The sequence below is a fragment of the Patiria miniata genome, unplaced genomic scaffold (assembly GCF_015706575.1).
Source record: "Patiria miniata isolate m_02_andy unplaced genomic scaffold, ASM1570657v1 HiC_scaffold_2, whole genome shotgun sequence".
NCBI classification, from domain to species: Eukaryota; Metazoa; Echinodermata; class Asteroidea; order Valvatida; family Asterinidae; genus Patiria; species Patiria miniata.
The window spans coordinates 16485029-16507947 of NW_024037058.1; the positions used below are offsets into that span (position 1 = coordinate 16485029).

Consider the following 22919-nt stretch of genomic DNA (forward strand, 5'->3'; position numbering starts at 1 on the left):
CAAAGAGTTCAAACCTCTGAGCACGTGAATCCTTCAAATTCAACCGATTTTGATCGCTGGAGGCCTCAGCCTGGATCATTTGAAATCTTCCACTGGGTTTTGCTGTATGTTATTACATAATCGGATTTTAATGCACTTATGAGTTCATTAGCCCGTGTAATTTATTGAAGTCCTCCATTGTTATCCTGTATTGTGGATTGGCAATGCCAAGGCCCTAAATAGTTTGAGGAAAGAGGCTGTACAATAAACAGTGGTATGGGCTCTGTGCGCCAACAAAAGAGGGCACGTTTTTACCACATTTGAGAGCCCCGTGTACTGGTTCGCGTGCGAAGTACGCACAACTTCCTGAATGTGCCGCAGCTATTAGCCACAGCATCTTCGCGTGATTCTCAGGCATCGTCGGCGCACGAATACTTTCAAATTTAACTTGCGATGGTCTCCTAGACTAATCCCTGCCCCCAATAACTTTAGATCATTCGAAATACATGTACACAGTGGATGGAACAGGAACCAGTCTTGGTCTCCCCCAACTCTCCTTTTCTGGCCTTTGAAAAGGTACCGGTACTTGTGCACAGATCCCATATGCTGGATGCCTGCCCAAGTATTCATGCATAAAGCAAGTGATATCCTGAATCCTCCATAATCATTTTTTTTCCTGGCAACCAGCCAGAGCCTCAAGCGTCCAATTTCATCCAGCATTGAATTAGGACCTGCTAACCTAGATCTTCCATTATCCTCCGGAGGCAAAAATCCTGTTATGTCCTCAGCCCTGCAAAATCCTCCAGTGCTTTGGTTTTCAAAGGTCCTCAATACTTCAAAATCCTCCTTTACGACCCCCTCTTCTTCACCAACCCCAATCTGATCGCTCATTATCGTTCCCATTTGTAGGTACTTTGCAAGCCAGGTACGACGTTGCGAGACGCCTTGGCCAAAGCCATGAAGGTGAGAGAACTGACGGTGGAAATGTGCAATGTCTACAAACGCCAGCCCAGGCATCCAGTAGCGTGGGACACGGACATGATGTACCTAGCTGGGGAAGAAGTGAGTTTTTAACTGTAAACCGAAGCTTGGTTCAAGACTGGTGGATGTTGTTTCTCTTGCTGGTCCCCCATTTCTGGCAAGTGCAGTCAAGTCACTGCATCGGTAGAGGGGTTTGTCAACAAGATGAATCAAATCCTGTCTTGGGAACGTTGGCACTGTGACCCGAGAAATTCTGAGCATGCCTCGCATGCTATAAATGCGTGTATGATGTATAACCGCCAGTCCCAGTGCCAGACTGGACCTGATTTTTCACAGAGTGGCATGGATACATCTTGTTGATAGCGCCCTCTATGCTTGTCTGAGACCAGCTGCATAAGATGAAAAAAAATTCTGAATCCAGGCTTGGACCAAGGCTACTGTTAACCCAACCTCGTTCCCATGGTGTCGAGCAGTATGCTTCCACTAACTGGGAAGATGTTTTTTCGAAGCGGTGGACTTACGCATTTATAATGAACTTTAACCCTTACCCCCAAAGGGCTGTTTGGGGGTCAAGTACCAAATACCACAGAATACCACATGTGCTGTGCACACTTGTATGGAAAGAAATTCATATTAAAACACGTTCATTATGAAACACGTACATGTATATAAATCCACTGCTTGCCATTGCTGTATCGACTCAGGATACAGGAAGCAAGTTTCCCGTCCAGGGGTTACTGATGGATATGAGGTTGAAAAGAAAGTTACCCCTGGGGACAAGGTTGCTGTTAACCGTGTGACTCGCTCTCGGCCAAGCAAGATACAGAATCTGTGGTTGAGGTGTTCTAAACTGGACTATAACATGGTTTATCAGAGGATTACCTTGGATCAACCTGTCCCTGAAGTGATACAACATCTGACCCTTCAATTCAAAATATACATTCACAACCGTTTTTATCATTTTCATGCCAGTTTTCCCTTGTCTCATTTGTTGTCCGGAACTGTGTTTGTCATTATCTTGGATAAATCCACCGTGGACAGTATTTGGGGAAAACAACAGAAATAATGCATTTTAGTATTGCAAAACCTTTTGGTTAAACCTTTAAAGTTAGATCTTAAAAATTGTAACAATTTTTAAGAAATTACTTTTTTAACCCCCTTTTCTATGACAGGTTTGCGTTGAGGTGTCTGAACAATATCCCACAGCACGGAGCATATCCCACAATTTTGTAAGTATTTTTTTGTCCTTCACAGTTTTTGTCATTTTGTAATGTCTCAAAGCCGGACAAACAAAGGAGATTAATCGGTGAACAATCCAGTTCCAAAAAACACTTGCACATTTTTATGTATAATTTACCATAATTTGTTATATTTAGGTACTTAACTTTTGTGGTAGTGTATTGTCTTGTGAGTTTGTGCGGATCTGCGTTGGAAATGAGTGTTTTATCAATTTTTTTGCCCATTTGACTCACAGGTCAGGAAGACATTCTTCACGCTAATGTTCTGCGACAACTGTCACAAGTTATTATTCCACGGTTTCCGGTGTCAGACCTGCGGCTACAAGTTCCACCAGCGATGTGCCAGCAAAGTGCCCACGCTGTGCGTCGCTGAGAACCTGTATAAAATGTAAGCGGTTTTTTTTACGAGTCCTTCATACATGAGGAATGACGTTAACCCCCTGCAGCCTATTTCACAAAACTTTACGCAAATGGCCACTTGCGCTACAACTTATGTGGTCCTTGGAGGAGTGACCACTGCCTCAATCCTGCAAAATCCTCTGGCAATCACTGTCATTATGTTGAGGCACAGCCAGTGACATCCTGGAGCAGTGCGGAGGATTTCAAGTATGATCTAGGTCCACATTTCTGCACAGCTGAGCATAAACAACACAATGTCCGGCCCAAGACCTTGACACATTGCATCCTCTGAAATCAGCAGCACACATTTGCCATGTAGCCTCAATCCTGCAAAATCCTCCATTTTGCAAAGAGGATTTTGGAGGATTTGGGAAGGTTAGGGCTAATGTTTTATCCTGTGCTAGTCGGCAACCACAGGCGTTTGAGGCAGTTTTGCGTGGGAAGTTAGATCTTGCAACGCTGGGCAGGCTTCTCACTTTGACAAGTGTTGCATGTTGTTGAATTGGGCATGGTTTCCAGCCGAATTACACTTGAGGGTAAAGCCCGGTTCATACTTCACGCGAAAGCGAAAGCGAAGCGAAATTCGTGACGTCAACAATACATTTGAAACGCGTCCACCATTGTTGACGACATGAATTTCGCTTCGCACATGCTTTCGTGTAAAGTATGAACCGGGCTTAATAGGTTTTGATAGGTGAATTTACCTTAAAAAGAATTCAGCAGGCTAAGAAATCTCCTTTCAGAATTGTTTTTCTTTTTTTCCCTTTCCTCATCTCAAGGCTTCTAATGAAGAATGTCGACGAGGACGAAGATCCGTACGGCGAAGAGCCGGAGTCTCCCTCCACGCCCATCACAACAGATCCCCCCAAGGCAACGCTACCCAGAGAACGGTCCACCTCAGCACCTAACGTCAGCTTCAACGCCGTCAATGCAATCTCTAACGAGGTGAGTGTGGCGGTCTACAAAAAAAGTGAATGCCTTTAGTAGAGCAGGATTTTTGTGAACTGGAGACCAAGGCCCAATTTTCGTAGAGCACGAAAAGTTGCTAAACACAGTAAATATTTGCTGAGTTTGCAGTTTTTTTGGGCAGAGTCAATCTTTCAAAGATGAGATTTCGACATCGCGTTGGTAGAATTGATAATGTGCGTACGCCTGTCGTCCCTTTTACAACACAAAATACAGGTATTTAGCGAGAAAAACAAGACTTCCAGACTTTCATTGTTGTAGAGGCGTCGCGCAGTCTTGGGAAAAAAGTTTGTACTTGACGTGCAGGCGATAACGCCGTTGCATATGGTACGTCTGGCCTTCCAAATATGCACGCAGTGCGCTCTGAATAGTCAGTCAGCATTGTTTTCATATTCTGCACGACCGGGGAGTAGTGAAGAAACGTGCACGCAGCCCATGGAGTCAAAGCTCGTTTCTGCTAGACTAGAAAAATGCTTTCATTTTGTACCCATAAAAAAATACGAAACCTGAAAAAAATCCTCCCATTTTTCATCAAGCATCTGGAAAGAAATGGTAATATTCCTGTTTTTTTTGTTTGATTAAATTTTTTTGGTGTGTTTATGTTTCCTGTATGGACTGTTTTTGAGAATTTTTTTTAAAATGGTTTGAATGTTCCTTGACATGTTCCTTGAAAGTTCCTTGAAAGTTCCTTGAAAGTTCCTTGTCAAAAATGAAGTTTTTGTATAACCTGTTTGTGTTCGCCCCTTTCTTCCTGCAGGCGTTCAGCGACTCAAAGTTTGTGTTTAAACAAAATCCAGCAGGTAAGAATCAGTTCTCCTGTCCTCTTTTAAAAAGCAACTACATTTGCCTCCTCAGGGATCGACCAGTCCTTGGCACAGTGATATTTCATTTAGCGTGAGGGCATATTTAGCATAGCACACCAATTTTGTTTTGTTGGTTAAAAACGGAGACAAATAGTTATCTTTTAGCTTTCTGTTCAATCAATGGACACAATAGATGATTTTTTTAGTAAAGGAGGTTTTAGGAAGATTAACAGCATTTGCTTTGAGTGAGAGAATGTCCCTTTGCATGTAAGCAGTAACAGAGCACAAGGGCCCGATTTGATGGAGTGCCAAGCAGGAAATAGTGCTTAGCAAAATTATGTTGTAAGCAGAAATATGCGGGGAACCGGTCGCAGCAGTGTAACGTCACATGGCATTTTGGCTGGTAACCCATTTTTGGCTAAGCAATCATTTTCTCTGCTTAGCAGTTCCATCAATTAGGCCTTGAACTGTAATTGGGCTGAATGGTTATGGGCAGCTTTAACTTACAAATCACCGCCGAACACCACCCTCCAAAAATAACATGCTAGCTAGCTTGCATAGCCGGGCCGAGCGCATTCCTAAACCCACCCCAACCCTCTTCGCATGGGACGTCTCCTCCCCATTCGACCCACTTCCTTCTGAAAAAAAAACCCAATTCTGTTTGCCTTAACCTATATCATAACAGCTTGAAGTAGAAATCCATTGAATGTTTGAGAAGAAAAAAAAACATCAATTGTTCTTAATTTTTGTGTATTTTAAGTTTTTGACTGGTATGTTCTGTTTCCGAAACGCAAAGTTTGAGCATGACAGTCTTTATTTTCCTGAGAGTTTTGCTGAACCCTTGGATTGCATTTTCAGCTTGTTAAAATTGCGTGAAATCCAAGTAGAGTTAGAAGCATTGCTGCTAGTAGTTTCATTTATAACTTTTGGCATTTAAAGGCATAAAAAAGAAATTTATTGAAATTCCATCATGAAAAGTTTCACAAAATCCACCTGGAAGAAATAAGAAAATATTACAGCTTACAGAACGTTGGATGCAAAACTGTTGACTTTTCAGTAAAGTAAATTATTTCTCATTTCCAGTACGTCGTTTTCTCCACTCTCTCCGTTACTGAGTTAAATCCACTCATTCCAAAACAAATTGTCAAATTTGCATGATGCTGGTATTTCATTTGTATATGCAGGGTGCCCGTTTTATTTTCCTAACTTACATTCAGTAATACTAATTCACTGACTGACCAGGATCATTATAAAATAATGTTGTGAATGTTTAACCCATTTATTTTAATCCACACCAGTGTTGTGAGATCTCATTTTCCAACTCGCTTGTTGTTCATCAGTGTATCTTTCCCTCCAATTTGGTTGCTTCATTTCAAAGCAATTCTTCGTCGCCATGTTTCTTTGATTTCTGCCTTGAAGTTACATTGAACCTTGAATACAAGTTTATTTTTTGTAACAATTCTTTTGTTATTTCATTGCTTCATCATCTTTCATCACGCTTATTGTTATACATGTAGTCTTAAAGATTGTTATCACATTGTCAACATCATTATCATCGTACGTTTTTACTTTTTAGTACTGATTTGCTGATGTAGTCATACATTGCATTCATCATGTTAATGGTGTTCATTATGATCCGTGTCAGAACATGATTGTGATTGTCATTGTGACTAAGGTTCTGATTATGATTTTGATTATAATCATCACAATGGCCTTTGTCACCTTTAGCTCAGTTATCATCGAATTCAATCATTACAATTGTCATTTATATGTCACCACTTTTCACCTCCATCATTGTCATTTTTGTCATCTGCATCGTCAACATTGTCATCGAAACACATTTGCTATGTTGATCAAGTCAATCAAAGTTAGAAGTCAATCAGAAGTCAAATCAAAAGTCAGGTCACAAGTAACATGCAGGGATGGACAATGACAAATGAATGCCTGTGCCAAAGTTCATTTGAAAAGCTTTTCACTTGATTCGAGTCTAGACTGTCACTTGATTTGAGACTAGACTGTCACTTGATTTGAGACTAGACTGTCACTTGATTTGAGACTAGACTGTCACTTGATTCGAGACTAGACTGTCACTTGATTCGAGACTAGACTGTCACTTGATTTGAGACTAGATTGTCACTTGAGTAGAGACTAGATTGTCACTTGATTTGAGACTCGATTGTCACTTGATTTGAGACTGGATTGTCACTTGATTTGAGACCGGATTGTCACTTTATTAAAGACTAGATTGTCGCTTGATTTGAGACTAGATTGTCACATTTTTTTGAGACGAGATTGTCGCCTGATTTGAGACTAGATTGTCATTTGACTTGAGATTAGATGACGTGTGATTGTTCTTGTCCCCAAAACTGATACCAAGAGTTGAAATCAAGTCACCACACATCAATCAGATGTCAACCACAAGTCACCCTGTTCCAGGTCAAGAGACAGACTATCCAAATAAACCCTCACAAAGGCATTCCTTTGTCGTTGCTCTCTTGTGCCCTCACTTGAAATATGACATGTGGTTTACTCAAAACTCTGCATCATATCTTACAACATCCTGTCCCCCTATTTCTGTTGTTGTTGCTCCATAAAAAAACTGCCTCTTTCATTGTCATTCTGTCCTTAATCTTAAAGATACTCTCATAACTCTGTTTTGTAAAACCATTACTTGTTGGTACCCCATGCACTTAATCAATGTCTCACATCTCAACCTTTTCTCATGGACCTCTGCCCGCTTCCCCATTTACTTGTTGTGGTGCCTGATTGTTCTTGTCATTTTCCTCCCCTCTTTTTGGCACTTTTTTACCTCTGCTTTACTTCTCTTGCCCATCTCTATTCCTTCCCTTTCCATTCCTTCAATTCCCTTTCCTATCCATATCCTTTCCCTTCTCGTATCCGTTCCTTCCCTATCCATTCCTTCAATCCCCATCCATATCATTCCTATTTATTCCCTTCCCTACCAATCCCTATCCATTACTTTAATTCCTTTCCCAATCCTTTCCTGCTCTATAAATTTGTCCATGCCCTTTCCTATCCATCCCCGTGTATTCCTTTAAATCCTTTCCTTTCCTTCCCATCCCTATTCCATCTTTTCCATTCCCTTCCCTATCCTTTCCTTCAATACCCATCCCTACTGTTTTTGTTTCCTATTCATCCCTCCTCTGTTTTCCTTCACTATTAATCCCTCCATTTCCTTTACAACATTTTTCCTTCCTTATAAATCCCAATTCATCCTTCCTTATCCACCTTTTTCCTTCCATGAAAACCCTTCCCATCCCCTTCCTTGCCCTTTCCTTCTCTAAACCCTTTGCCTAACCCTTTGTGTTCCTTATCCATACCTTCCCTTTTCCTTTGCTACCCTTTCTCTCTTCGATTCATCCCTTCCATTCCTTGTCCTACCTTTTTTCCCACCCTTATCGATCCCTTCCATTCCCTATCCAACCCTTTTCCTTTCCTATTCATTTCCAATTCAACCCTCCAAATCCATCTTTTTCCTTCCATATCCATCCCTTCCCCTCCCTTCCATTTCCTCCCATTCCGCTTGTCCTTTTCTTCGCAACCCTTTCCATACCCTTTCCATCCCTATCCATCACTTCTCATCCTTTTTCCTTCCCTATACATTCCTTCCATTCCCTGTCCTGCCTATTCGTTCCCAATTCATCCTTCCTTATCCATCCTTTTCCTTCCCTATCCATCTGTTCCCAACCCTTTCCCTTCCCTATGCATTCCTCACATTCCCTGTCCTGCCTATTCATTCCCAATTCATCCTTCCTTATCCATCCTTTTCTTTCCATATCCATCCATTCCCAACCCTTTCCCTTCCCTATACATTCCTTCCATTCCCTGTCCTACCTATTCATTCCCAATTCATCCTTCCATATCCATCCTTTTCCTTCCCTATCCATCCGTTCCCAACCCTTTCTCTTCCCTATACATTTCTCACATTCCCTGTCCTACCTATTCATTCCCAATTCATTCTTCCTTATCCATCCTTTTCCTTCCATATCCATGCCTTCCCTACACTTTTCCTTCCTAAACATTCCCAATGTATTCCTTCCAATCCATTCCTATCCTACCCCGTCCCCTCCTCGTCTATGCCCTTCACCTCCCCCCTAATCCCTTCCCTTCACCTTCCCCACTCCTAGATCTTGGAGCCAGACACACGCACGCAGTAAGCCCTGCAGTGAGTGTGGCCCGGCCGCGCCAAATTAGCTTCACGCCTACCATTCTGAGCGCTGGGCGCGATACTGTCTTTGATTACAGCCCAACCAGTGCACTACCTGGTGAGTCTTATCATGCTTCGCTTCACGCTTTAACATATCCGAACAAAAAAATCACAAAAGGGCTGTGAATGTATACAGGTTAGATGTGGACTATTATTAATATACGTAGTTGCACTGTACTAAACTAATCAGCTGGGTATTAAACAAACTGTGAGGGTTGATTTCGAAATTCTCTCGGTTTCAAAATGTGCGAGTTGGAATGTCCATGATTTAAATTAACAACAGTTTGAGACATTTGGAAGTGTTTACACCAAATGAAGGACAGATAATACTGTTTAAGATTTGTAGAATGTAGATAATTTCCCTCTTTTTATTCTTTCTTCCATTATTATCTGGATATCTAGAAAGTGTGTTTTGAATATTTTGTTTCTGTCAATCTCATTTCTGCTCTCATTTTACTTACTCTGTCAATCTTCCTTTTTAGCTTGTCTTGTCATGTTTCAGACTTTCCCATCTGTAGCATCATGGTCCATCCCTCTGTGGGTCTGTGTCACTCTGTCTGTCACCACTGGTTTTGTTTGTCTACAACTGTCTGTCTCTGCAATTCATGAGTTTTTTCTGTATCAGTACTGTCTGTCCGTGTATACATGTATGTCCTAAAATCTTGCGTCATTTTGTCCCCATTTGTCTTAGTCTTTCATTATTGCACAGGTGTCTGGTTTTAGCAGGATTGGTGTTGACAAATTTGCAAAAAGTCGAGCAGAATTGTCGAGTTTAGCTGAAGCCACATCCAGTTACAGGGCTACAGCTTGCCATGACACATGCGCGATTTATTGGTAATTGGCTGTCGGTAATTGGGGGCAGTTCGCCCACCGCGCACGGGGGTGGACAGATGCAGCATATGATTCCAGGGTATACGGAAAGTGTGTGGTATGGCACTAATTTGCAGGGACGCTTTGTGCATCCTCGGCCCCAATATGCGTGTAGGTCGATACCAATAGGTCTCTCCAAAATGACGTCACTTCCTACAGATTGACACGTGGATCGGCATTTTGGGCGTCAACTTTTTGTGATGCGCAACGGCAGCGCCGTATTTTAAAAGAATTTTGAGCAACATGTGCGCGTGTTTTAGAACATTTTGCACACTGCGCGCACAAGGACCTGATGGCGTTGAACAGGCAGTTGTAATTTTCCTTCGAAGATGGCTGTCTATGAGAAGGGTCTATTAGTGACTTGCATAATCTGTTCTCGACTTTCTACACAATGTATGGCACTTGCTACCAGATTTGGACGGAGCAGTCTGATTGGTTAAGGATCAGGAGACTAATGAATATTCATGTTGCACCATGCAGCTTGCATGTTTTTTGTAGAGAGCGTTATCAACAAGATGAATCAATAAACCCAAGACATAATGACGTCTTGCATTGGTTACATGTGCGCTTTCAAATTAGGGCCAGGTGGGGACTACATCCACCAAGCTCCCATAGGAAAGCGCACATGTATCAACCTCATTCCCATGGGTACGAGATCTTGCTGTGCCATGTTGTTTCCCATCATGCCTTGCGCGATCTCAACCCCTGGATTTGTCTCATTAAAATGTATCAAAATATGGCACATATAATTAGGCTGCAGTTTATCCGTTTTATGCGCCGACGCCATCTTTAAAATATTGAAAGTTGTGATTTTGAAGAATCAATCCTTTCAAACATAAGGTTTGGATGCTGCGTTATTAAGCAAAGATTTGTATTAAATGTACGTACCCCTTTCGTCCCTTTATAACCGAAGATACAGGGTTTTTTAAGCGAAAAACGAGGCTACCATAATCCCTATCGTACAGGCATCGCGAGTTTTGAATAACAAACAATTTTCATACGTGACGTGACGTGCAAAGCACGCAAGCGCATTATGGGTGCACCCGGCGTGCAATCTTCGAAATGCGTGCGCAATATGCTTTGAATAGCAAGTCAGCATCGTTTACATGTACATCACGGCCAGGGGTTAGTGAAGGAACGCGCACGCGCCCATGGAGTCGAGGCTGCACATGTATGTAAACAAACTGTGCGGTCATTATCTCTTAGGTCTATTCCAGTCTTGGGAATGTTGGCTCAAGTACCAAGAAAATTCTGAGCATTCCTCAAGCCTACTATTATTTATGTGCATGTAGGAGGTACCGGTATGCCAGGAATTTCTCAGGTAAAAGTGCCTCAATTCCAAAGTTTTGGGTTGAATCATCTTTTTATGTAGCGATGTGCTTTTCAAGGAGGGACTATTCTGCATTAAGCGAACATGTAATAATCCAGTTGTGGGCTAGGACTAAACAGGAGTATAATTGGGTGCCGGCATTGAAAACATATGGGGAGCAGTGTGCTACTGACAGACATCTCCATCAATGCCTTTAGATAATAGACACAGAATACAAACGTTGACAGGTCTGTGATATTGTGGTTAAAGCTCCATGGCATTTCTGCCAGTGTTTAGGCCGTTATGTAAAGAAGATTCCTCAGTTTGTTTCTTCTGTTTGTTCCAATGTTTCTGCATTTTGTCATTAGACTATCTAACTGCTTGTCACCGATTTCATCACCCCCCCCCCCCCCCGATAGCTCCCGGCATTTTTTCTCTCTTGATATCGTTCATATATTGCATCATTCTTTTGTCTTTGACTCAGGAGTCAATCGCGAGTCAATCACAAGTTGCCACTGCTGAAAATAGTGGTCAAGCTGTTCAACTGAAGTGTGACGAAGAACTTGCGATTGACTTGTGATTGACTTGCTATTTGACTCGGTTACTACTCTGAGTTTCTGATGAGTTAGCATCTTGTTGTCTTGACACGAATGCTCTCCTTATTTACCGCTCAAGGCATGAAAAGGGATATGCCAATGTGAAACTGATAACTGCTTCGTTTTGTCCAGAACCCCTTCTAAATTTCTGAAATTGTGTTCCCTGTCTTGTGTCCCACCTTCTTCCCCCTCCAATACAGCAATGGCCAGTCTAGCCTCCAGTCTACCCAACTCAGTGGTCCACAGTCCCAATAAGATCGTCTCCAACAACCAAGCCTCTCCCACACACCGGGATCGGTGGAAGAACAGAGGCCCGCCTAGCTCCACCAGCTCAGCTGAAGACACCAAAATCAGGAAGCCTGTGAGTTTCATGGGGAAGTGGAATGGGAGGGGGTGGATGCGAAACGCCAATTTTTCATTTTTGCTGGCAAAATCAGAAAAGGAGGAAAACTAAAATGAACATAAGAGTAATCAGGCATACTTTTTTCAGTAGACAGACTGCTAAACCCAACTCTTCTATTTGTATGTTTTTTTGTTGAGGATTGGGGCCGGTATGAATTTTCTGGTTTATGTTATTACACATTACATGTATGCTACTTCATTTACATAATGATGACACGCCATCCGTAGAAATGGTTTTAATGATACTGGCACCCAGAAGTGGGATTGTTCTGTCAAACGGTTACAACCCCTCCCCCCCCCCCAAAAAAAAACCCCACCAGTTCAGGAACTTTCCAATACCACACAGTGTACACCATTTTCGATTGAATTGTGCACAATTCTCAGAGCACACAATTGGTGCCTTTTGCCACTTTGAGAGAAAGGAACCTCAGCATGAGTGCACAACAACAACAACAACAACTGGAGCTGAATATTTTGTGGACCATATTTGTAATGATAAATTACTTCGTGTGTAGTGTAGCGAGGAATGTAACACTCATTTCAGCCTTGTGTTGTGTTGTGTTATTCTGAGGATTAGAATTCACTTTGACATTTGAAACAATTAAGATCGACTACTCCAGAAAGATTGACTGCTGCCGTCATTCAGAATATCTCCAGGTTCCAGTCAATGAAAAATTGATACATAGTTCCCCATTCTGGAACCAAATTTTATTTGGCTCAACTTGAGTCGCTCCAACTTTCTTTTTGGTTTGGTGTCACTCTGAAATGGTGCAATTATGATATGAAATTTTTGGATGTGAATGCTTTTTCTCTGGTGGACATCCCACAGAGGCAAAGACGGGATTCTAACGATGACTGGGAGATCCCTACTGATGAGATTCTGATGGGTCCACGGATAGGATCGGGATCGTTTGGAACGGTCTTCAAGGGCCACTGGCATGGTGAGTATAAAGTGCACCTGCATGTAATTGTACAGCTGCGGACCGCTCACAGAGTTAGTCACATGGCCTTACGTCTGGCTGGATGAGCTAGGAACCTTACTTTCTTGAGTTCCGAAGACCCTTTTCAAAATATATTTAGTTCTGAAGATTTTTCATCACTGTGGAGTGCTGTGGCCTTGTGTTCTGGATGATAAAACTAAAGATCTATGTATAATTCTGCAGATTGAGGGTTCGAGTCCAGCCTGGGGCTGTGGTGCGTGTGTCCTTGGGCAAGAGGCTTTGTCACAACGCAGAGATGGTGGATTGTGGTTGATATTAGCTGCTTTGCACCCTTATGGTAGCAACGAGCTGTATATCCCATAGGAAACTGAGATAGTCTTTTTATGAAATGAGAATAGAATTTATATGAGTGCAGTGAGCAGGGGTAATAAAGATGTAGTGCCTTGAGCACTGGTGGCTATGTGCACTAAATATTATTCTCTATCCCAAACTGCCCAGGTCCCGTAGCCGTCAAGCGGTTGAACGTGACGGACCCCACGGCCTCCCAACTCCAGGCCTTCAAGAACGAGGTGGCCGTCCTGCGTAAGACCCGGCACGCCAACATCCTCCTGTTCATGGGCTGCACCTCCAAGCCCCAGCTGTCCATCGTGACCCAGTGGTGCGAGGGCTCCAGCCTCTACAAGCACCTGCACGTCCAGGAGACCAAGTTTGAGATGTACAACCTGATCAATATCGCCCGGCAGACGGCGCAAGGCATGGAGTAAGTCTGGAGAGGCTGAAACACTCTTACACCCCCCCCCCAAAAAAAACCTCATTGCACTCTGCACATATTCTCATACATCCGTTTTTAAAGCCTGTTCTTTTGTTATTAGGCAATTCCATCATTATGAAATGAAGTTTAGTGTCCACGACGGAGCAAATTAATCGTGATATCAAATGAATGATTCTGAGAAATGATCCAAAACTCCTAGTTTGTAATCTCTTTGACCACTACTAGATGATGGATGTGTAATATTCAAAAATTACATTTTCAGGTTTATTCATTGAGCTCTGAAAAGCTCTGTCATGCACTTTACATTGGAATTGCCCAAGTTGGAATTTGCCCAAGTTGGAATTGCCCAATGGCAACCCCTGTACAGATTTTGATAGTTTCAGGGTCTCCAAATTTTGTCATACAGTGTGATGAAATTGTTTCTCACCTTTGCTGGAAACCAAGGCCGATGTCAATTTTATTACAGGGTGTTAATTGCTCATCTTGAAGGGTAAGACCTTGCATGAAAGACTAGGCGTGCCTCATCAAGGTGCAAACGAAATTCTTAGCTTAGGACATTGTTTCTACTCAATGACACATTTATTCAGTCAGTGACTGGGTCAGTCAGAAGACAGTACGCTTGCCCTTAAGATCTAGGAACAAGTGAATTGACCTATCGTGGTAGAATCGCGTCAACGCAGCTTGTGAAATATTGTCCAATTATATACAAATGGACGCGGAACGCGCAACATCTGAGACAAACAAAACTTAGTGTACACAAATTCCATAGGGTTGTCTAGGGGCGTGGCTAACTCGCAAATGGCGATAGGTCAATTACTACTTCAGGTCATTCAAATTACAGTCGAATCTCGTTATAACAAACTCGCCAAATTGTTTGTTATATCAGAATTTTGTATTGAGAGGAACATCAGTCCCATTCATTGTGCACATAAATGCACAGTCGGGACCAAGGCTTTATGTTTGTTATAACCAGAATTTTGTATTAACAGAGTTTGTACTAATGAGAGTCGACTGTATACTCATTGAGATTTCAGTAGAAAAGCACCTGTTTCCATTTAAAAGTTTGCGGTAGAATCATTTTGCGGCACTGATTCATTTTGTGGTACTAACTTGACCCCACTTTTCGTCTTTGTTGCAGTTACCTTCACGCCAAGAACATCATCCATCGAGATATGAAGTCAAATAGTATCCTTTGGAAATGATCTATACCCTGATTGCTAAAGACAAGTTCAGTTGTTTATGAGGGTACTTAATCTGGTTCAAAGTGACTGCGTTATACATGCGCACGTGCACTACTCCCAGTTCCAATGGTTACAGTGCTACTCAGTGTGCAGTGGCACGTGGTTAAAACCAGAGTCCATCATTTGCAGCTGTCCAAAAAGTGACTGGCGTAATTATTGTTGCAAAACATACTTGGTTGAAAGATAGTAACGGGACTAAACTTCCTGTGGAATTATTCTTTCTGGCAAGCTGTCATTTTGAAGAAATCAACGAAAGAAAGCCTTTCCAACGGTGCTTCTTAAGAAGCACCTTGAGGAAATTTAAATTAGTAGTTCGTTTTGTTAATCGGCGAAGCGCGTGCCCTATTGGCACGACGCACACCTGCGCACGGTTGCTATAATTCGTCGGATCAGTGCGCGACATCGCATAGCTGCAATCGGCAAGTGAGAACGTGTCTCAGACGCTGGATTTATGCCCAATTCAAAACATGATTCAGCAACTTTTGATTTGAAATCGAGATCCTACAATGTTGTTTTTCTCGAAAAATGCAGCTGAAGCTAAGCTGAAACTTCATGAGATTGGTTGTTCAGCATCCTTCTTCAGATATTGAGCACTTTTGTTGCTTCAAACAAACAAAATGCACAAATTACAAATGATGGACTATTCCATTAAGTTGAAAATGATGTCACACCTACAAACTGGACAGTTTATGTCCAAAGTAGCAAGAAAGTGAACAAATTGCGATTTGGAATGGACTACTTGCATGCATTACTACCTCAGCAGTAACAAAATTAATAATTTGAAAAAATTCCTTGACCGTGCCACCCAGACATTTTCTTGCACGATGATCTGACGGTGAAGATTGGAGATTTTGGTCTGGCCACGGTCAAATCAAGATGGAGTGGTTCTCAGCTCTGTGAACAACCCACTGGCTCTATCCTGTGGATGGTAAGAAAAAGGGGGCGGGGGGAGGGGCGGGGGAAGGGGCGGGGAAGGGGCGGGGGAAGGTGGAGGAGAAGGGGCGGGGGAAGGTGGAGGAGAAGGGGAGGAATCGGGAGCGCTGTGGTCCAATGGTTACGGTGTTCGACTCACGTGTGTGGGTTGGAGCCCTGACAAGTAACACGGTGCTTGTGCCCTTGGGCAAGACACTTTACTACAATTGCCTCTCTCCACCCAGGAGTGTAAATGGGTACCTGTGAAGGTAGAGACAAGAATGCGCTGATCTCGAGCTGCTGCAAAAACTGGTCTCATGGCCTGATGAACAGGGGTAATAATTGTGAAGTGCTTTGAGATTGTTGGTATAAAGCACTATATAAGCACATTATTATCAATAATACAGTGTGGACTCTGTGCACAGAGATAGTTAAATGCATTTTCATCATATGCCTTGCGCAAAGTCATTCTATGGGCTTGTGCACTTTCAGATGAAAATTAATTGTGACTACTGTGCACTGTATATGCTCATATTTGTGTGTTCGTTGAGTGTGTCCTACGCACAGCTCTTGAGTGGTCATGAAGTAGACACAAAGAGGTGTTTTTTTAATATATTTTTCGGTTCAGGTCACTGATTGATCTTTAACAGGAAACTCCAATTAACAAGGTATCACAGGAGCCGAACCACAATTTTGGAAGTCATGGGGGGAGGGAGGTGGGGGAGGGGGGCTAATCTGGTTAAATTTGGGGTATGTTGGTGGTGCTTCAACCCCCCCCCCCCCCTGCCTGGATGCACCATGGCATTACCTTTCAAATCACAAAAGTAATCACAAGATGGCCCACATGTAAGAGAGGACATAAACAATGCGAGAGGAATGCCTTTGCCACAGATCATATCAAGAGCTTGTCACTTGACCCGAGATTTAATAGATGACTTGTTGTTGGGAGATTGGTCCAATGATTGGTATGGAAACTGGGTTATGTTTCAATGCATTCATTTGTTTGTCATTGCTGTTTGTTTTTTAGGCCCCAGAGGTTATCAGAATGAGAGATCCCAACCCTTACTCCTTCCAGTCGGACGTCTACGCCTTCGGAGTGGTGCTGTTTGAGCTGGTCTCCGGTCAGTTGCCTTACTCCAACATCAACAACAAGGACCAGGTTGGTATCCCGGGCACGCTGGGAAATCCGTGGGCAAACTGCAGAGCATACTACAGCTTTTTGTTTGAACATATTTATGCGGTGATGTAAGCTAGGTGCACACACTGACCAGAGATTTTTTCAAAATATTTTTAAATTTGCAGTCACGGCTTCAAAAACTCCAGAGTTTTGTCAGACTTTTCTAATTGGTGTGAAATCAGCAAAGAATGTCAACTTGGATTGAAAAAACAATTAAAAAAAATTAATTAATGTGTGATTCATGTATAAATTCACTGTATAAACAGTGCAAAACAATCCGATGTGTGGGTTTAGCTTTAACACTAGCAAAAAAAAATCAAAGAGTTTTTAAAGTTGTTATTGAAACTTAGTGTGGCTTCAATGCACTGATGATTCCACAACTCTAAGAAATTAGTAAGAAGGCTGCAGGATCAATGAATCAAGTTTGATATTTTTGGACTGTTCTACAGATCAGAATACCAAGCAGATTTCAAATTAACATAGACACGAGAGGCTATGACACTAATACAAGTCATGATTGAATGGATGAATGTATTAACTGCAGTTCATGTTAAAACCACTTTTTTGTTCTTCCCCCCTTTTCTTTCTTATTCAGATTATCTGGATGGTCGGGCGTGGCTACCTGTCACCGGAACCAAGCAAGGCAAGGAACGACACGCCCAAAGCGCTGAAGAGACTTATCGTAGATTGCTGTAAGATGAACAGAGATGAGAGACCACTATTCCCACAGGTAAAAAAAAAAGACAACAGTCCAATCACTGCCTCAATTCTCTTTCAGATTAGGAAGGGTTTTGAAAACTTTCGTCTCGTCTCAGACGTAGGCCGCCTTTGCATTTGACCTAATTTTGTAAAAGTACCGTGAGTGATTATTCTACCGTGCATCCGCACTTGTTTAATTTCGGCCTGCAGAAAGCCCTTCTTTGCGTAAACTTTACCGTATCATGCTCCCTCACAATCTTTTGAGGTTGCTCTGCTATGGACCTTTTAACCCTCCGACGCAGAAACTAGTCCTTTTGGGGACCCAATTTGGTTAATTACCTTAATTTAAAAACAAATTTCAAACCAATTCTGGTGATCTTCCATCTAATCCTAGCCAGAGACACCCCCTACGGATATATGCAGTCACCTTTAGTGTGTGACCCCGGGTCAGGCATATCTGAGCCTAACAACCTGGGCTAAGGACCGATGCAATTTCTGCCCATCCTGGGACCCACCATATACACGCGCACAAAACAACTCCGACGCAATTTCTGCCCACCCGGGGACCCACCATATACACGTGCACAAACAAGGTCACTTGCGGGTAGACAGTGCACGGCTTGACCACAGACTATGTATACAATACACCTCCTTAGTCCACAGACATGGCAAAATTGTGTTCATGTGGATACAGTGTTGTGTAGCCTCAAACCGTGGCGCTAAATATTTGGGTCCCCGGGGGACCTCTTACTGTAAGTGTGTTAGTAAAAGGGCTTTCTGCGTCGGAGGGATAACCTAACACAGGATGTTGTTGGTGTTGAAAAACACGCCAAATAATATCGCAGAGCACAGCAGAAATATGGTAGAATCTCTCTCACACACACACTACACAGTGTCCCAAAAAAAGCTGAACCCTCAAAGCGCCTTCTTTTTCACAGCTTTTAAAAAAGAAATACTTAAAAACAAAAAAATACATCGCAACTATTGATACCATATTTGACAAGAATAGTTCATTTGCTTTAAAAAAACAAAAAAAAATTCATATCGGAAAAATATTTATTGAGTTTTGGCCAAGCCAAAGACTTCCCCCTCCAAAATAAAAATGAAGTGGCCCTTTTATAATATGTTTTTCTTTCTCTCTTCCCCCCCCCCCAAAAAAGATCTTGGCCTCATTAGAAGGCTTAGCCCGTCTCCTTCCCAAAGTGCATCGCAGTCACTCGGAGCCCTCCATGAACCGGGCCCGCTTCCAGACCGACGACTTCATGTACTGCCCCTCCCCGAAGACTCCCATCAACAGCCAGTTTGGTGCATTCCCCTTCTTCACCGGAACAGGAGGGCTATAGGTGTTAACAAAACAAAACAAAAAAAGAGACCAGAAATATTGCCGAGACTTTGTGTTAACCTCCAGACGTTGCGTGTGGGACTTGGTCTACAGGCAATTCACAGTTGTACGTCTTGCGAATGTGCAGCAGATTTGAAGTCGTGAAAAAATTGTAGTGACTTTCGCCGGAGTTGAAATGCCTTCCAGGTTTGCGGACTCCTAGCATGAAAAACTTGATGGTGACGTCACAGATTTGAATTCGCGCCGAGTTGGATCGTTATGTCGCTGTTGCAAGATGACGAAATGTCTTGTGGTTCGAGTGAACGTACTTCAGTTTTGAATCGCTGATTTGGGGAGCGACAACGAATCAAGTGCCGTTTGAATAACACAGGATGGGTGACCACAGAAGGCAATCACGTTATGTTAAAAAGAGAACACAGATTGACTGATTACTGAGATCTGTGGTGAAGGTCTGGAGGTGCAAAGTGCGGGTGGCACTACCGGTACTTAAAAACATCTGCGGCAAATTCTTACCGTTGGACAGGATTTATCTTTTTTTTATGCATTTTGTCCAAAGTTTTTAATGACACCGTGCAAAAAAAAAACTGCCTTGGATGCATGTATAAAAATAAAACTAGAAAAGACAGTTGAACTCTTGGAGAAAATTCCTTGGCATAATTGAGTTAAACGACTGTGCCTCGCTACAGAACGTGGCTGCGGAGATGAAACAGACGAGTTGGTGGTTTTTGACAATAGCGAGTCAAATTAAATGTTTGTACTTCAGGGGGAGTGTAGTCTCCGTGCACAAGTACCCCCTCACTGATGACCAAGAGAGAGTATGGAGGGACCACTGATATCACCACAGGAGAGACACTGGGGCCCTACACCTACCCTTACCGCTCAAGTGAGAATGCTAGACGTTAGCGCACATTTAAATCAGACATTATTCGTGCGTACTCTCTCTCCCAAGGAGCTCTCGTAAGCAGTCGAAAAGCGCCATAAGTGGAGTTCTTCAGGACACACCTGCTGCTCGTCGGCGGATAACACACACTAACGGGAGTTTAGTTGGTTGCTGAACAGACAGAGATCGCTGGATGTTTCTTGCAGTCCGTTTCTGATTTCTTTTTGCCAGGAAACCGAATTTCAGCATCTGAGAACATTGATGCATTACTTTGTTTTCCATTGTGTAGAGAAAAAAAAACATTATTGTGTATACAAAGCTAATCCAGTCTCTGTTTCCAACTACTCCATCGACCACTCAGTCGCTCTGACACTCACGTAGGGCCCCTTCAATGGTGAAAAGCAGCGTGCCAGATATTGTTTAGAGATTCCGTCGTGGGGCCGTGGCTTTGTACAATTGCACGCACAATGCTTTTGCCCTTGAAGGAGGCCTACGTGAATGCTCGGTTATAGTGTGTTGGATAGGTCCATACTTTGCCTGTCGCGTCCCTGGCCTGAGCCGAAATGGTGCAGTGTTTGAAGCTACCGAACAGGTGTTGGGCTGCGACAAAATTGATTGAACATCCACTTCATGTCACTTTGATATTAACATGTTGCCTGTCTAGACAACTTTTGGCTTTTTTTAATCATTTGGTAAAATGTGGCAATCAGTTGGAACAACGGCCAATACTCATTTTAAATGTTTTAAATTATTGTACATTATAATTTTTTTTCAAAAGGATAGGTGTAATTTTTTTGAGAGGAATTTGTTTCTTTTTACCGGTGTGCTACGGGAGAACGTCAAGTTGTAATTTATTAGTGGATGTTTTATAAACATAATTTTTTTTTTAATTGTTAAAGTTGTAAATGAATTTTAAGGAGCAATTTCAGTCTAAATGAAGTGATATGAAATTACAAAGAAATTGGACGAATTGTGGGCTGGCCCCACCAAATTGACTATAAAATTCCTCCGGTCATGATGGCGACTTCAGATATGGAGTGGAATTTTTAAGAAGAAGAAAAAAAAAAGTGGTTAGAATTTTTTCATGAACTCAATTGCATTTGCTTATGATACATGTGTACAAAGATTTATTGCATATATACTGCCGGTTCAGTATTTAGAAACTTAAAACAAACAAAAACATGTGCTACAATTAACCTGTGTATGCCTTTACTAACATAATTGTACAGTTTCAACCAAAAAAAAAATAATCCAGAGGTTTAATGAATTGGTATTTATTTTACGGGCAGTAGTAGGTGTCGTATGACTATTGGAAATTCAGATATGAGCGTGCATGGTTTAAGTGTTAATGAGTGGCCACACATTGTGGTTAACATACATGTACAGAATATATCCCCAAAATCTGGCAATTACTAAATGGCTGTTATTCAGTCATCGTGCAGGCATGCAACTTTTCCTCGGATCCGCTGATTTCCTCGGTTTTTTACTTCTCATGAATGCCATTACTAATTGAAAAACACTGTACAAACTCTAGTTTGGTTTGGAGTTGCCTCGTTTTTTTTTCTTCTAAATTCCCAGTTGCATGCCCGAACGTGAGAGAAGAAAAAGGACCACTTTTGTGTTTTTGGTGGGGTAAAAAAAACCTTGAACCATGTATGAAAATGTTGATAAAGAGGCAAATCTTTCAAATTTGTTGGTAGTGTATTTGGCGGTAGACTGTTCTGAAGTTGTAAATCCCTGCTCTTTTTAATAAGTTGTACTTGTCTGTTTCAATCCTTGTTTATTCTTCCTGATTAACGAGGCTTGAGTTTGATTGTCCAAACCAATATTGAGCTTGGCAGAAACTGGGGCATCGTTTTAAAATTAGAGAAGTATAGCTCGCCTGTGTTGCTTAAACAATCGGGCTGTGCATTGGAACTGGTACCCGATTACTCAACCGCCGATGTCTGGATCTGGTTCCAGATTAGGGGGATTGGGTACCCTTAACCAACTTTACAAATTACTTAGTAACTTCTCAGACAATGTAAAAGAAAGGTATTGAATGTCATTTGTGGGGAATTTTCAAAATGAATACGAGGCTTCATGGGGAAAAACAAAACAAATTTCAAGTTAATGATCCTCCTGAAAGTTGCAGCTTGCACTGTAAAGCTATAAATCTCACTGTACACGCTTGTTTCTTGCTGTATTGACGCACCGATGTGGTAGCATTACAGTGCGAACCTTTATGAACAATACGAACAGCAACTTCCAAGATGCGAATTTTGGGTTTGGGTTTCTGTAACAGGTACCAGGACAACCGTGTTTTTTTTTCTTCAATCGGGTACCCCATTCCTGTACTTACCGTAAATGCACACCCCTATTAAACAAGGGCTACAGTGTTGACCAGCAAGGGATTTTTAACAAATTTGTTCCGGAGCCAATTACATGGATCTGGTAAGCACAGAATTTCCCAATCACACAACAGATTTGCTCAGCTATGAAAGGTTACCAACCAAAAGTGCACTGCAATGTATAATTGCTTGTGATCAGTTCCAACTTGATTTTGGCTAAGCGCATTAGTTTGCTAAGTGATGTTTTGGTTTTATAATTACACCTGCAAAAAATCTTAATTAATTGGTTGTAGCAGGAAATAGATGGGTTTTTCGGGAGTCGGGAAGAAAATGGAATGAGGAGTTACTTTGCAAATTGGAGAATCAAAAATGTGACTTGTCATCACAAAATGAGCTTTAAGTTTGACTTTTTAAGAATTGAGATATTTATTTATTTAGATTCTGCAGAACATTGCAGCGCCCAATTTCACGGCGCTGCTAAGCACACGATTCTGCTAACAGAGGCTCTGTCTATTTCATGGAGACTGTAAGCATAAGCACAGCAAAAGGCATGCTTACTTCAGAGGAAAAATTTGCTTAACTTAGTGACGTAACAATAGAAATCTCCATGCACGCGCGACCGTTAACACGTCCACGCCGTGAAATAGTGCTTAAGGTAAGCATATTTTTCTGCTATGCAAAGCACAACTTTTCTGCTGACTGTTATTGTTAAGCAGCGCCGTGAAATTGGGCCAAGGATACTGAGTTTAGTAACGGAAATACAGACCACCGAATACTTGAAGTTGTAAAGCTGATTCTCGAGAAAATGGCATTGAAAAATCCTGCAGTTGTGTTACAGTGAATGCACAGTCAAC

General features: G+C 42.1%; 1 protein-coding gene across 2 annotated transcripts in view; it reads left to right on the forward strand.

Moving 5' to 3' along the window:
• LOC119726692 (serine/threonine-protein kinase B-raf-like) overlaps positions 1 to 22476 on the forward strand; it is a 53317-nt gene extending 30841 nt beyond the window's left edge. Inside the window, exons 5-18 of one of the 2 annotated variants that reach the window (XM_038198486.1) lie at positions 889 to 1041; positions 2133 to 2189; positions 2435 to 2586; positions 3377 to 3542; positions 4321 to 4363; positions 8515 to 8652; positions 11570 to 11730; positions 12601 to 12712; positions 13211 to 13472; positions 14623 to 14669; positions 15535 to 15653; positions 16665 to 16796; positions 17410 to 17544; positions 18674 to 22476. In XM_038198486.1, coding sequence (XP_038054414.1) covers positions 889 to 1041; positions 2133 to 2189; positions 2435 to 2586; positions 3377 to 3542; positions 4321 to 4363; positions 8515 to 8652; positions 11570 to 11730; positions 12601 to 12712; positions 13211 to 13472; positions 14623 to 14669; positions 15535 to 15653; positions 16665 to 16796; positions 17410 to 17544; positions 18674 to 18856 — 1860 coding nt within the window. In that variant the 3' untranslated portion in view covers positions 18857 to 22476. The remainder of the gene's footprint in view (positions 1 to 888; positions 1042 to 2132; positions 2190 to 2434; positions 2587 to 3376; positions 3543 to 4320; positions 4364 to 8514; positions 8653 to 11569; positions 11731 to 12600; positions 12713 to 13210; positions 13473 to 14622; positions 14670 to 15534; positions 15654 to 16664; positions 16797 to 17409; positions 17545 to 18673) is intronic. The other variant, XM_038198487.1, reaches the window with a different exon arrangement.
• Positions 22477 to 22919: the final 443 nt, after the last annotated feature.